Source organism: Periplaneta americana, chromosome 9 (assembly GCF_040183065.1).
Source record: "Periplaneta americana isolate PAMFEO1 chromosome 9, P.americana_PAMFEO1_priV1, whole genome shotgun sequence".
NCBI classification, from domain to species: Eukaryota; Metazoa; Arthropoda; class Insecta; order Blattodea; family Blattidae; genus Periplaneta; species Periplaneta americana.
Window position 1 is genome coordinate 177,483,173 of NC_091125.1, and position 14,531 is coordinate 177,497,703.

Sequence of the window (14,531 nt, forward strand, 5' to 3'; positions counted from 1 at the left end):
TAAAGTAGGAATGTTTTTTTTTTTTAATCCAATGCCACCAGGTTGTCTTTTCGACATTTCTGGTCTTCTCTCCTGACCAGTTGTAACCCACTTCTGAGGTTGGGGCGCCTGGAAGGCAGAGTTACATTACCCCGATGATGTGATAGGGTGATTATGATAATGTGGTGCCAGGAGAAGTTTTAAATCTAAACTTAACCTAAATTCCAGACCATGAATGAACACAGGAATAATCCCCTTTAAGGAAAAATTCCTGTGCTCTAACCGGGAATCGAACCCGGGACCTCATGAACTATAGCCAGAAGCTCTGAATGTACTCACGTGCATTGCAAGTATCCACGTTTAGAGTGTTACTTGGAAACCATTAGTCGTAGGATGGTTTGTGTGTATAATTAAATGCATGTTGTTTAGAATATATCGTTCCAGAATGTGATTTTTAGTTCAGTACCACTTTAGGAAGGCACTTCGTAGCTAATATTGACTTCACTGTTGACGACAGGAATCTAATACATACAGCTTCAACAACAATCACTTTGTAATCTGCTTTTATCTGAAGTTCATCAGCCTTATTTTGTTGCGACTGCTTATCATATACTCTAATCTTGCAAGGATTAAGGATGGACAAAAGGAAAGAATTTAAGGTACAATCATTCATATCGATAAAGGTATTAAAGAAGGTCCAGTGTACATGAAGCAACTCCATTATGATGCCACCAACTGCGTGTTGTTGAGTACGAAAAAATGAAAGCCACCTAAGTTCACCAGGATGTGATAAATCTTCAATAAGATAAAATTCTGTGCTGCTCCATAAAAAATAAAGTACTGTATGTAAAAATTACAAAACATTTAATTTTGATGATACTTGTACTGTATAGTTACACAAAACTACATCCACATGTTATTTTGGATTAACATTTGGAAAAATAACCAAATCCTAAATAATCGTAATTTCTTGTCATTAAATTTCCACATACAGTCAACACAATTTTACACTCTTCCGTGAAACACAACTTGGAAAAAGGTTCTGTGATTGTCCTGGATGTAACCTTTTCTTTTCGATTCAAAACTGAAATATCTGAGTTGTTAAAAGTTCAAATATAAAGTGGAGAATTTACCTTCGGTTTATCTATATTGTGGTGTGCGCAAAGGAGCACACATTCAAAAAGTTTTAAATCAACTGAATATACAAATTAAAGTTGATTGTCCACAAAATTGTGTTGATACAAGAAATGTATACATCAACCAGTTTACATGTCCACAAAATTGTGTTGCTAACAGAAATATCTACAACAACCAGGTAAATGCATTTTATCCCCTGCCTAACACTCCAATTTCATACCCCATAATTATAAAATATTCTTTAAATGGCGAAAATGTGTTACTATATGGAAGTTTATGTTCTCATACTATGAAGTACAACACAATTTTGCTCATTAAACTTCACAGACTTGTTCCTGATGGTACAAATCAACAATTTAATGAATACTGTCAATAGTTGTAGTGCTGTATGCATCCAATCATGAACATCTAGTTACCAACATTCTTCACTCTTCAAATCTGCTTCACTCTCCAAATCTGTTTAAATTACATACAATTTTATTAAGGTAGAAACTAAGACTACTTCATTTTGATATCGAAAGTTCAGTATGATTTTCTTCACACACATAGGCCAGTATCTGAATCGAACAACAAATTAAAGTTCTTTCATAATAATCAGCTGTAACTGAGGAAGCCATTGTTCAAAATCCGTGAAATTATACAAATGGCTTTGTAACAAAAGGCAGTTAAATCTTAACAAAACATCGTGCACGCACAATTTGCGCAATGTCACTACACGAGATCGGTACACAGCAAGCTGTGGTGTTGGTACACCTGCCTTCAAACACGAGCCACAATAAAATTTCCTCAAAGAAATAGTCTAATCACATTATCATACGTGAGAGACATGCATCATAAATTTTAAAATGAACTATAATTACTACCTCCCATCTGGCTACTGTACCCCATGCCACTTCCCAAGTTGCCGGAGTAACCTCGCTGGAAACTACTGCCGAGACCTGCAACCACACACAAGTTCGATCATGCAATGCCTCTCCATCTTAATTCTGCCATGGACAAACAACAATGCACATAAATTATAGCTGAACCACAAGAGAAAGAATTTGAGCTAACTTATTAACAAAGGGGAAGTACAAATTCACACTGTCAAATGTGCACAAAGCAGTCCAGATCTGAATTACACTGGACTGGGATATTTTTACTTTTCTATGTTCAGCTCGAATGGCTGTATGAATATAAAGCCCTGCAGTATGAAACTGCTTTTATTTATATTTTGAAGCAAGTTGCTTAAAGTGAGAATTTAGCAGAAGAGAGGACTCGACATTACGTATGTTCAAGAATTTCGATATTGATTTAGTGTGAAAGAATGAGAATTTACTACAATTTTAGAAATAATGCCAGTACCAAACATTGCCAGCCAGCACATAGAGGCTTCGCATTTGACCAGCCACTAGAGACAAAATGACATGATGGAAAATTTACGTATCTGTAGCTATTTCTTAGAATTTTACAGACTAACAATAGTTCATATCGAGTTTTTACCTCCTCCGAAGCCGCCACCTCCAGTACCACCTCCGAAACCACCACCACCCATACTTCCGAAGTTACCGCTGCCTATTCCGCCACTGCCTCCGCCAGCATTTCCAGGTGTGGAATTTAGGAATAACTCTATGTACCGATGCTGCATGTGACCTTTATCCTACAAGAAAAAAAATAAAATATGCAACTACACGATTTAGGACCACAGCACAGAGTTGGCTCAATCCTTTGCAAAATGCTTCTGCAGCCAAGAAAGATATTCTACTGCATTACACTGCTACTATGGTCAGTCTTAATTGTTGATCACATGTTTGAGTGAATCTGAGTGAGTGGTTCCCATGTAAGAATCAGTTCAAAATGTTTAAATTGCTTGGTTCCAAAAGAGCTCCACAAGAAACATTTGATGTCGGTTTAAACAGATAACGAACCTATCTTTAGCTCTTTTAAAATGTTACGATAATCTACAGCATCATTCAATGGTTCTGGGGTAACTTACCGACTCTCCCGTGTACATGTGCTGCTCTCTGCTTTGTTTGATGAGTGCGACATTAACCACACCTTACATACTTTCTGCACAGCCTCTGATAAATTCTGCATTAAAATCTTGTGATTGTCTTAGTTAGCTCTGTGCTACTCTCTTTCAGCTAAAGATCGAAGTAAATGTAAATAAATGCAATGGCATGATGGTTCCTGATTGGCTATTGAACGCACAACGCCTCTAAGCTCATGCTTGTGATTTTCTTCATCACATTAAAATAGTTCCTTCTAAAATAATAAAATGTATAATATACAAAGAATATCGCTAAATTAAACTTGCTTATAAGAACACTTCGTTACAATTTAAACAATATGTTTATACTAGTAGTTTTAGACATCGCATGATAAATCATTGTAATGTGTATCATGGCAACATGCGCAGCAAGGTGGCATGCAGCTTCACAGAGCACAGCTGACAACACAGTGTGAGATTCAGTGGGTTCCTCAGCTTTTGACTGAAGAACAGAAGGTGGCACGCCTAAAGGTCAGCGAGAGGCACTCAGCAAGGTTTGCAGATGTAGGGAATGCATTTTTGAATCGCGTCTTCACCTGTGATGAAACGTGGGTACACCACTACACGTCCAAGTCAAAAAAAACAAGTAAGAGTGCCGAAGGAAGGGTGAGGGAAAGCCAAGACTTTGCTGTCAGCTGGCAGGTGCTTGCAACTGTGTTTTTTGTTTGGCGTGGTCTTTTGCACTCGCGTCGCACCATCAAAGCAGCATATTACTGTGACTTTTAGAGTGAAGTTAAAGTTGCAAATGACGTGGCCAACCAATACAAGATGTCATTCTCCTTCATAACAACACCCGGCCCCACACTGCATCTCTCACTCGTCATAAATTGGGAGAAATGAGGACATCACTCGACCACTCTCCATACAGCCCAAACCTATCGCTCCGCGATTTTTCATCTCTTTGGACCACTCAAGGAGGCACTAGAAGACTAACGATTTGAGGATAACGCAGACATGGAAGGTTTCGTGCGCACTTGGCTGATGACACAACCCCATTCGTTTTAGGGCATCACCAAGCCGTCATTACATGGGCTAAGTGCATTTCTAAAGCAGGAGATTATGTAGAAAAGTGATATGTACTTGGCAAATAAAAAAATAAGTCTTGTTTACATTTGATTCACCCTCGTATCTGTGCAGTGCATATGAAGAGAGGCACATGTCATTGTTGATAGTCATTTGTCTGTCAGATGGGCCCCTTGGTGCTATCTGACAGGAGTAGGCTACATGCCAGTACAGGCTCTCTCTCTTCTTCATTATCCTCACGCATTCCCTCTACTACACTTAAACTCACCCTCATACTCTCCACACAGATACATATCATGCATAGCGTGGAATGCAACTTGAAAATGGATCACAGTCATGCCACCTAACCACAATATGGGTAGGCACTGGATACACACACATTTTTTATCAACTTTTTTACAACACACTGCACATTCATCCCCAAATATGAGTCCACTGGGTTAAGCAAGAAGTATGGGACTTCAGTAGCAAATCCTTTGGTTCTTCTTCCTTCTTGGTGTGTGTGTGTGTGTGTGTGTGTGCAACAATCTACTCTTACAGATGCTAGTTTTGATTAAAAAACGAGAGTACATCAATATGTCAGCTGCTTCTGAAAGTAGCTTATTGCAGGTGGTCAATCACCATTGTTGACAATTTCTTCTTTTGCTTGCAACAAACTTAGTTCACATAGATTCACTTTCCATCCTGGATAAAATGTGTACTCGATATGCTGTATTTTATATACATGATGATCCTCAGCCAGGTTTGAATCTTCAGAGACAGGCACATCAACCACATAAAACGAAATCGTCTAGCAATTTTCCCAATAATAATTTACACTACACAGTTCAAGTATCACAACAAGAGCTTTATTTCTGAGCTATCATGACCACAAGAATCCACAACACACGCAGATTGTGAAAATAATACGAACACATAAGAATTTGAATTTGTACTGAAACAATAAATTTCAGTTATTTACATATAGTGGTAATTAACTTAAAAAAAAAAGGCCTCCGTTAGTGAAGTTTATTTGAATAATTTAATGATCTACATAGCAAAAATGTGTCGAGGCACAGCATCAAGTCGAAGTTGTAACTATGAACTTACTTTGGACATTCCTTTGACAGCTTCTTCGTGAGTTGCAAATTCAACATCTGCTTCTCCAGATGCACGTCCACTGTTGTCATAAAGAAGACGAATGTTTATTGGCACCGCTGGTCTGAAGAACTGAAAGAATATTACTATATTATACAAGGTGTTCATAATCACTACCTATGTTCTACACCCAAACCCAGAGCAAGGATTCTAATAAAATGCAAAATCCTGAAATAATATTTCCAGTAATGAACTATAAACTATGATAATGTCTATATGTATTTGGAAGCTTAAATGGCGGTGTAGGGGCGAGTTTGAACGTATCCTCCTGTGTAACAGAAGGAAGTCAGGGGAGAGACATGAAACGACTTTTGAAACAAGATCCCAAGCAGCTTAAGTCCATGAAAGCTACATCATTATTATCATGAAGCGTTACATCTTCACGTGTAATGGTACTCACATCAGCAATGTCTGACTGGGTTGCTCTGAACGGTAAACCTCTCATGTGAATGCAGTGGCCACCGCCACCACCCCCTCCACCCAATCCAGTTCCGTTACTGCTCCAGTTTCCTCCTCCGGCACCCCCACCAGCTCGACCTCCACGGCCCATACCCAGTCCACCAAAACCACCGGAATTCATGTTCATATTCATGTTCAGACCACCACCACGTCCTCCCAAGTTGCCTCGCAGACCTGGGCCACCACCACTGCCCCAGGATGAGTTGAATCCCCAAGGACTTGGTCCATCATCGAAGTCCCCAAAACCTGGAGTCACAAAAATGAACTAGAAATGCTTTACTGCTCCAGGATGAGTTGAATCCCCAAGGACTTGGTCCAATGGTTTGTCCCAAATCAACACATTTAACCTCTTTCCGCCAATGTCGGTGCTTGGCCTATTTCATAACTGAAATCACTGTGACGACTACAAATGTTCAGATATTTTTCATGTAGTGGTATATCTTTGTAAATGAAGATTCGACGTATCCATTTCTACACAGTTTCATACTTATCTCTTTATATTTGTGAGGGGACCAGCCTCATGGTCTAGTGGTCAGAGCTTCTGGCTATAGTTCATGAGGTCCCGGGTTCGATTCCCGGTTAGAGCACAGGAATTTTTCCTTAAAGGGGATTATTCCTGTGTTCATTCATGGTCTGGAATTTAGGTTAAGTTTAGATTTAAGACCTCTCCTGGCACTACATTATCATAATCATCCTATCACATCATCGGGGTAATGTAACTCCGCCTTCCAGGCGCCCCAACCTCAGAAGTGGGTTACAACTAAGCCACAGCCAGGAGAGAAGACCAGAAATGTCGAAAAGACAACCTGGTGGTATTGGATTAAAAAAATATATATATTTGTGAGGGGAATGTTGATAGTAGCGATTTCTATTCTCACGCAGCATCACATATTTCATAAAATTTCGAAGTATGTTCTCTTTTTTTTTATATAAAGGTGTGTCTTTGTTACTGATTTGTATATGGATCATGGCTTTGCCTCAATCTTATTCGACTTCTTAAGACCTCAGCTTCTGAGAATTCGTGGTCCTGATGTGTGGTGCAATCAGAAGTAAGCCTACATACAGACGAAACACAAGCTGTTCATAGCTATGAATGAATATATTGTTTCGAGCTATTTCCCCCCCACCCTATCATTGTCTTCACATCAAATCTGGCCAAGCACTGAAAAGTGACGAAATCAGAGAGGTTTTACTAGAAACAACTGATGAATCTAGTAAAGTGACAGTGAAGACGATGCTTTGATGACTTGGCTCTTGCCGATGCCATAAGAGGTGTGGAAGAGACTGATGATGCGTTAGCTGACAATCGAGAAAGTGAACATTCTTCTCAGAAGTGGGAAAGTATGGACAATTATGCTGTCCAGCATGAGGTTTTCTCCGACAACAATGGTCCTTAAATGGAGCTGAAAATACATTTGAGACCATTGTTGCTGAAACCAATCGTTATGTGCAACAATTTATCATCATTAAGATCTTAGCCCAAGGTCTCCGTTACAAATTGGTTTTCTGTCACTGTGAATGAAATGTATGTTGTGATCGCACTATTTATGGTGATGGGAATAGTAAACAAACCGACAATAAGCTATTTCTCCACAAAAAGAATAATATCTACTCCAGGGTTTGGTGACATGATTTCAAGGAACAGACTCGAAATATGTAAATTCCTTCATTTTGCTGACAACTCTAAGAAGAACAGTTACACAGGGCCTCCGAAACTACACAAAATTTTACCCATACTGTCACATCTACAATGATTTTCGGTTAGACTTGAATATAACACAGAATGTCATGTATCCATATCCAAGTTGTAGGTATTTTAACAAAACCTCCTATTCACCTTTATTTAAAACACATAGCTTACAATTAGGTGTATTAATATGGTGGTATGTAAGACACCTATTATAACACAAAACTTGCACACTTCTCAACACTATTATCGCATCACAGATCAGATAATGTCATATGGTTATGTTCACCTTTAAAGCTACGAGATCCTCTTCCAATATTGTTGTAGCGATTCATCCCTCCGAATCGATCACCTCGATCATAAGGAGCCGGTCTCTGATTGAATCCCCCTGGTCCCATAGGACGCATCTTAGGTCCAATAGCAGCTCGAACTTCTGACAAGCTGCTACGGAATATTTCGATGTACCTGAATAAGACACAGGATTATAGTCATAATGTGGACAAACACTTTTGTATATTATGTAATTTTATCATCAATTTGCATATATTAATGTTAAATCCAGCTTTCCAATCATCAGTTTTGTCCACCTAATTGCTTCTAGGTAACTATCAGGTATAAAATAAACTGGTTCTATTTCACTTTGTACAAAATTGCTTCGTTTACAACCATCTCAGAAATAATTAAAACAAGGAAAACAAAATCAAACCTGTGTTAAGATTTTTTCACTCAGAGTATTAAGTTTTTTTTAATACTCGTCTTAAAATATCTTGCACTACAGTTTTGTTTCACATTACAATTCTTCTCCTCCTCCCCCCTATTTCAGACAGATCACAGAGTTTCTTTCAAACACCTTGCTCATGTTTTTTATAGCCTGGACTACAGATTGTAGTTATTTACATCAGTCCTCCACATACAGCCCCTTTAAAGTTTGGGCTGACGGAAGTATGTACTTCTGCCATGATATTTATTAAACTTAAAAGAAAATTATAATAGGAAAGTAAACAAATGATCGGAACTGATATCTGTTTGTGGCAATGCCAGAAACTCGTGAAGAGCCAAAACATACATACAAACAATGCAGTGTATTTGCTAGTCAAATGAGTCTGTTCTCAGAGCTGGAAAATACACAACACTATTAACAATGTTCATTATCCACATAGATGGACAATACTGACCTTCAATAGCAAACTGCAGACAATTACTCTTACCAGCTACTATGCATTCACAACCAGAAATAACCTTAACTAAAATTATATTTGAGCTGGGCATACAGGGTCGTTACCACAACACTGTGGTGCCCACAACCACCACCCACACAAATCACGAACGTGCTCAATGTTTTCATTCTACTCTACTGACTACATATTCTAGAGATTACCATGAAAACTAGATTCAATTCTGCAGCAATGGAGTGTCTTGGCTATGTATCAGATAAACGTAACTTTCGTCAGGAATCGTCGTTTTACTTTTCGACCTATATAACAAGGTTCCATCCAAAAACAGTTCTTTGCAACACATGCAGTGAAGCCCTCCCTTTACACAATGGCAGTGTCACTACCACAGAATCAGTTAATTTCCAAACAGTGCAATTAATGTGCACTCTGAGACCAGTTATGGTTCAAATGTACCATTACATAGCAGAAAAGAGATCACTAGTACCTCTGTGTATGGCTTCGTACATTATCGAAGAGAGATACATATGCAATGTAAATGTAAAAATTGATGCAGAACTTTCGTACTAGTACAACAAGTGCTACAATACCTGACAAAGAAAAACATAACAGATGAAAAGATGAACGTAAGATATCTTTGTGCAATAGTTCATCAGCATTGTCATTGAATTGCATTAATTAATGAAATCCTCAATGCATTTACATTTTTTTCTTAAATTAATAAAATCAACGATTCTTATTTTATTATTACACAATCTGCAAAGATTTTGCAGCACGGAATATTTTACGTCATAAAGATCAAATTCAATGCCCTGATTTCCAAATACTAGTTTCTGCGTATCACGTACAATTCTGTAATTAACACAAAATTAAAACTTTGCCATTTCAGTATTAGAATTGCTAGGCATACGACTTTAGCCTTTGCTGTGCCATAAGCGACATCATTATAATTAGCCTACTTATTTTTTCCATGTGCAGGTATGCAGTATTTTATTGGGACAAGAAGGGTACACCAAATTTTCATGCTTTTTGTGTCAATGGGACTCTAAAGCCAGAGAAAGAGATTGGGAAGTTATAGATTGGCCAAAAAGAAAACACTTGGGTGAAAGAGAAGAACCAATCAGAACACAGCATTTTCTATTAGCTACTCATGCTGCTTTCTTGTCAGTTTGCTTATGTTACGTAGTGTTACTATCATGTACGTAATTTGTATGTTAGTGTTATGAAGTTATAAATAATTTTTAGCTGTTGTGAAATGTCATAAAAAATGGTAAATTGCATTTACACTTGCGTAAATAGTCAGACAACAGAATTGGTGCAAATGAAGGAATTTGTCGGTATGTATGGCCATCCATTCATTCCTGCAGATAATTTAACACAGAGGATATCAAAGGATAGCAACAAAGAACATAGTTACATAATAATTATCATTTGAATTAACAGAGCAGAATAGCAAACTCTGCATAGTAAGTAGTCACTGTGGCAATGTCGCATCTCTCACTACCAACACCACGCTAAGCTGCCAGGTGCAAGGTTGCAACGGCCTGGGTATAATATGAGCATATTCTAAAAACTGTGCTCAAGAAGTTGAAGGTACCGACATGAATATTTCCTGAAAAACTTATTAACGCTGGGCGCACATTCATCTAGCAAAAGTGTTTTAAGCAAAAACAATGCCGCACATTCATCTCGCATAATTACAAAAAATGCTGTACAGTATGTTTGAGCAAAAAGTAAAAATGCTGTACAGCACAACTGAGCAAATTTAACCATGACTGAGCAAAACGCAAAGTTTCTGTATAGCATGATACAGTAGACCTAGGGCTCCTCGTAGCACGAACACTGACCGTTGCGTGGAGTCAGAACATTGTGCAGGTTTCCCTGTCAACGTGGTTTGCAGTGGTGTGAAATTATTACAACAGGTACAGTAGTGTCCTGAATGAGTTGCGAGCAAATGTTTGTGAATATGAAAATTTATTTATTTTATTGGGTTATTTTACGACGCTGTATCAACATCTAGATTATTTAGCGTCTGAATGAAATGAAGGTGATAATGCCGGTGAAATGAGTCCAGGGCCCAGCACCGAAAGTTACCCAGCATTTGCTCGTATTGGGTTGAGGGAAAACCCCGGAAAAAACCTCAACCAGGTAACTTGCCCCGACCGGGATTCGAACCCGGGCCACCTGGTTTCGCGGCCAGACGCGCTGACCGTTACTCCACAGGTGTGGTGAATATGGAAATAAATAGAAGCTGAAAAATTGTCCTTCATGGAAAGTGGTTGATGAGGTCTATCCACTGTCAACAAAAAAAACCCTCATAAGTTCCAACCAAGCAATCCTTGGGAGCATTTTAATTTACATGTTAACCAACACATTGAGTTTTTATACGGACTGTATATATTCAATGTAGTTTTGTTTTAAAAACGTATGTTGATTAGTTTCAAAATTAGTAACATTATCATTATTATTGAAAACTTTATTCGTAGCACATGCTTATTTACATGCACTTAAATGACCAGTTACATCAACAAACGTTTCATAGCACTGGGTGAACAGTAAACAGGTCGTCTGGACTGGCATAGCCAGCTGACCGTGAAACCTGTTCTGCTCACCCAGTAGCTTAATGGAGTTACATAACAAGTTGTAAGTAATTTAACAATTTGTTAAAAGGAGCGTGTTTATCAACATCTGTTAAGTAATGCATTGTTAAACTTATTGCGTTATGAGAATCTAGGATTCCTTTCAGAATGCTGCCTCGATTCAGGTGGTGTTACTATTTTGTTTTTATCATGTTCAAAGTGTATGCCGGGAAAATCTTGCATTAACTTTGTACAGATCAGTTGAGTAATGAAACTAGTAATAGAAATGGATCAAGAACAGAAGATGTAAAGTGTTTTGTTGTAATTATGAGTTGGCAACTAACTTAATTCACAAATAGTGCCTTACTGAAAATAAGAGAACGGATTACATTTGTATCAGGGACAAACAGAATGCATTGCAACATGTAAATGAATGTAACAAAGTGAATTGTAAAGTAGTTAAATTATTTTATGATAATGTGAAAAAAAATATGCATAAAAAGCTGAAGCAACTGAGAAACTCGAACATTTCAGAACTGGAGGAGGAACAGAGGATACCAATTCAAAAGTGTTGCCAATAATTAAGCAACAAATTAAATCGTTGCCAAATCAATAGGATTGCAATGCTGAATATAATGGCAAAGATCCCCTAACAAACACTTAAAAACAAACGTATTTCACATTTTATTTCACTCTCTGAGTGCATATGAAGGGAAGGCACATGTCACTGTTGATAGTGATTCGTCCATCGGATGAGGATGTTAAGCTTGGTGGCCCCCTTGGTGCTATTCGACAGGAGTAGGCTACGTGCCGGCATCAGTTTTCCCCTTCTCCCTTCCTCATCATCCTCACCCATTCTCTACACTACACTTACATGAACACTTAACATACACTCACCCTAGTACACGACATAACTCCTCACAGATACACATCATGCATAATGTGGCCTGCTGAAGTGGTGCACAATATGAAAATGGGTCACAGACCTGCCATCTATCCGCAGTATGCGGAACTTGAATCACGCAAAGTGAAGTGGGTAGACATTAGACACACACACATTTTATTTCACTGACTGTAGCAGTAGGCCTACAAATAATCATTTTGTATAGCTCTGTATAGAGAATTAATTAGTTCTGTACATTCACATTTGGTTAAAATTACACTTTTCAGGTGAAAACATTATTAGTGGTGCCAATATCCCAGTAGTTCTTGCTGAGGAAGAGCTTACATTACAATAATTTACAATGAAGCTGAAAATACAGCAGTTTCAAGTGCACGCAGAACATACTAAACAATATTATTACTATAATTAATGAAAATGTAGGTTACTGAACAATTTATAATAATCTGACATTTATTTTGGGGGGGGGGGGGGAGGGAAAACATAACACAATCTCCTGCCACTCAAGTACCTCTTCAATGAAAAGAAAAATAACACAATCTTCCAGATGTAGACATAGCAGTGCAAAGTTCCTATCTATGTGAAAGAATTTAAGACTAAAGAATAATTGCTAGAACTGAAAAAAGAAAATGAAATGTTGAAAAGAGAGCAGCTAGAGATAAAAACGCATTATTATAGCGAGAAATACTAACGAAAAAACTGTCTCGATTTAAAAAAATCTCACTTGTCACCAATGGAAGACTAATTTCTATATGCGCGACTCCTGGAACTATTTCATAAAAGTTTCTCATTACATTTCGATATTCCTCTCCTATGGAAAAATAACGTAGTGTTGTCTCATTGTGGCAATAGCAGCAGGAACTTTATAAACTACATGACTTGCAGTTGCTTTCAAAACCCCAGCATAAAAAATTTTAGGGTTATGAGTAGATGTTGCATAGGTGCCGATAATTTCTTTCTGATGGATAATATAACCTCACTTCAGTTTCTTGTAACATTGAAAACAACACCTTGGAGAGTCTGCATCTCTCCAGAAATGTTCCATTTGATAAAAGAAAAAAAATCATTTCTTCATGGTATAGCTCCATCTGCTCCTCCAAGTATAACTGCATTTCGTCTGCCAGCTATCTTAACAACTTGTTAAAATCAACAGATGGAGTACAGGGCATTAAACTAACAGAAGTTTTAACAAGTCATTAGTCTTAATGTATGTTGATGAAACAGACATTCTGTTAAATCTCCTGTTAAAATAGTTCTAACAGATCATTTAGCTTCAACAGATGTTGATGAAATTGGCCATTAAAGAAACAAACATTCTTTGTGTTAGTGAAATACTTTAACGAATCCTAATCACTTTTTTTATTTTGTCACTAATCGCATATCACCCATACTCAAATGTATTTATAAACTTTTCTCCAAAGTGTTTTCTTTACTTCCTTTTCATTTAACGGATGCCTTCATAAACATTTGTCTGGGTCTTCTGCACAAGTAATTTCCATCCAACACTGCACTACAACTGCATCATCCACATCTTTCCAAGACTGATTCCTGTTTTTGCTTCTTGTCTCATATGACATCAATGTTTCAAAAACGTTTGCTGGAAAGAAATTGTTTTCAGATTCTGCAATCAACAAAAACGTTTCTGCTTAAAACAATTTCGCTAAATACGAGTACGTGCGCGTCCAGCCTAAGTAAAAGCAGCATGAGAGCTTCCATCAGGACATCCAATAAATACAAACTAAGTATTGAGTCATTGGGATGTGTCCATCACAGTTCACTAATCTTAGTGTCGAATAACAGATAAAACCTTGTCAGGATCACAAATGCTAGTCAACTGAGCATTTTGTTTTCAACGAAGCGGAAGACAAAATAATTTCTCTAAGGTAGTCTATGTTTCGCTTTAGAATATGCCATTAGGAAAGTTCAGGATAACAGGCAGGGTTTGGAATTGAACGGGTTACATCAGCTTCTTGTCTATGCGGATGACGTGAATATGCTAGGAGAAAATCCACAAACGATTAGGGAAAACACAGAAATTTTACTTGAAGCAAGTAAAGCGATCGGTTTGGAAGTAAATCCCAGAAAGATAAAGTATATGATTATGTCTCGTGACCAGAATATTGTACGAAATGGAAATATAAAAATTGGAGATTTGTCCTTCGAAGGGGTGAAGAGGTTCAAATATTTGGAGCAACAGTAACAAGCAGGAATGACACTCGGGAGGAAATTGAACGCAGAATAAATATGGGAAATGCCTGTTATTATTCGGTTGAGAAGCTTTTGTCATCTAGTCTGCTGTCAAAAAATCTGAAAGTTAGAATTTATAAAACAGTTATATTACCAGTTGTCTGTATGGTTGTGAAACTTGGACTCTCACTCTGAGAGAGGAACATAGGTTAAGGATGTTTGAGAATAAGGTGCTTAGGAA

The 14,531-nt window shown here is 37.8% G+C and overlaps 1 protein-coding gene across 1 annotated transcript in view; it reads right to left on the bottom strand.

Moving 5' to 3' along the window:
- Positions 1-826: 826 nt before the first annotated feature.
- Positions 827-14,531, bottom strand: part of LOC138706815 (heterogeneous nuclear ribonucleoprotein F-like) — a 34,621-nt gene continuing 20,916 nt past the window's right edge. The window contains exons 6-11 of the mRNA XM_069836544.1: positions 7,741-7,916; positions 5,706-6,010; positions 5,258-5,377; positions 2,599-2,755; positions 1,980-2,054; positions 827-1,572 (exon numbers count right to left, since the gene is read on the bottom strand). Of these exons, the coding sequence (XP_069692645.1) occupies positions 1,529-1,572; positions 1,980-2,054; positions 2,599-2,755; positions 5,258-5,377; positions 5,706-6,010; positions 7,741-7,916 (877 nt within the window). The 3' untranslated portion in view covers positions 827-1,528. The remainder of the gene's footprint in view (positions 1,573-1,979; positions 2,055-2,598; positions 2,756-5,257; positions 5,378-5,705; positions 6,011-7,740; positions 7,917-14,531) is intronic.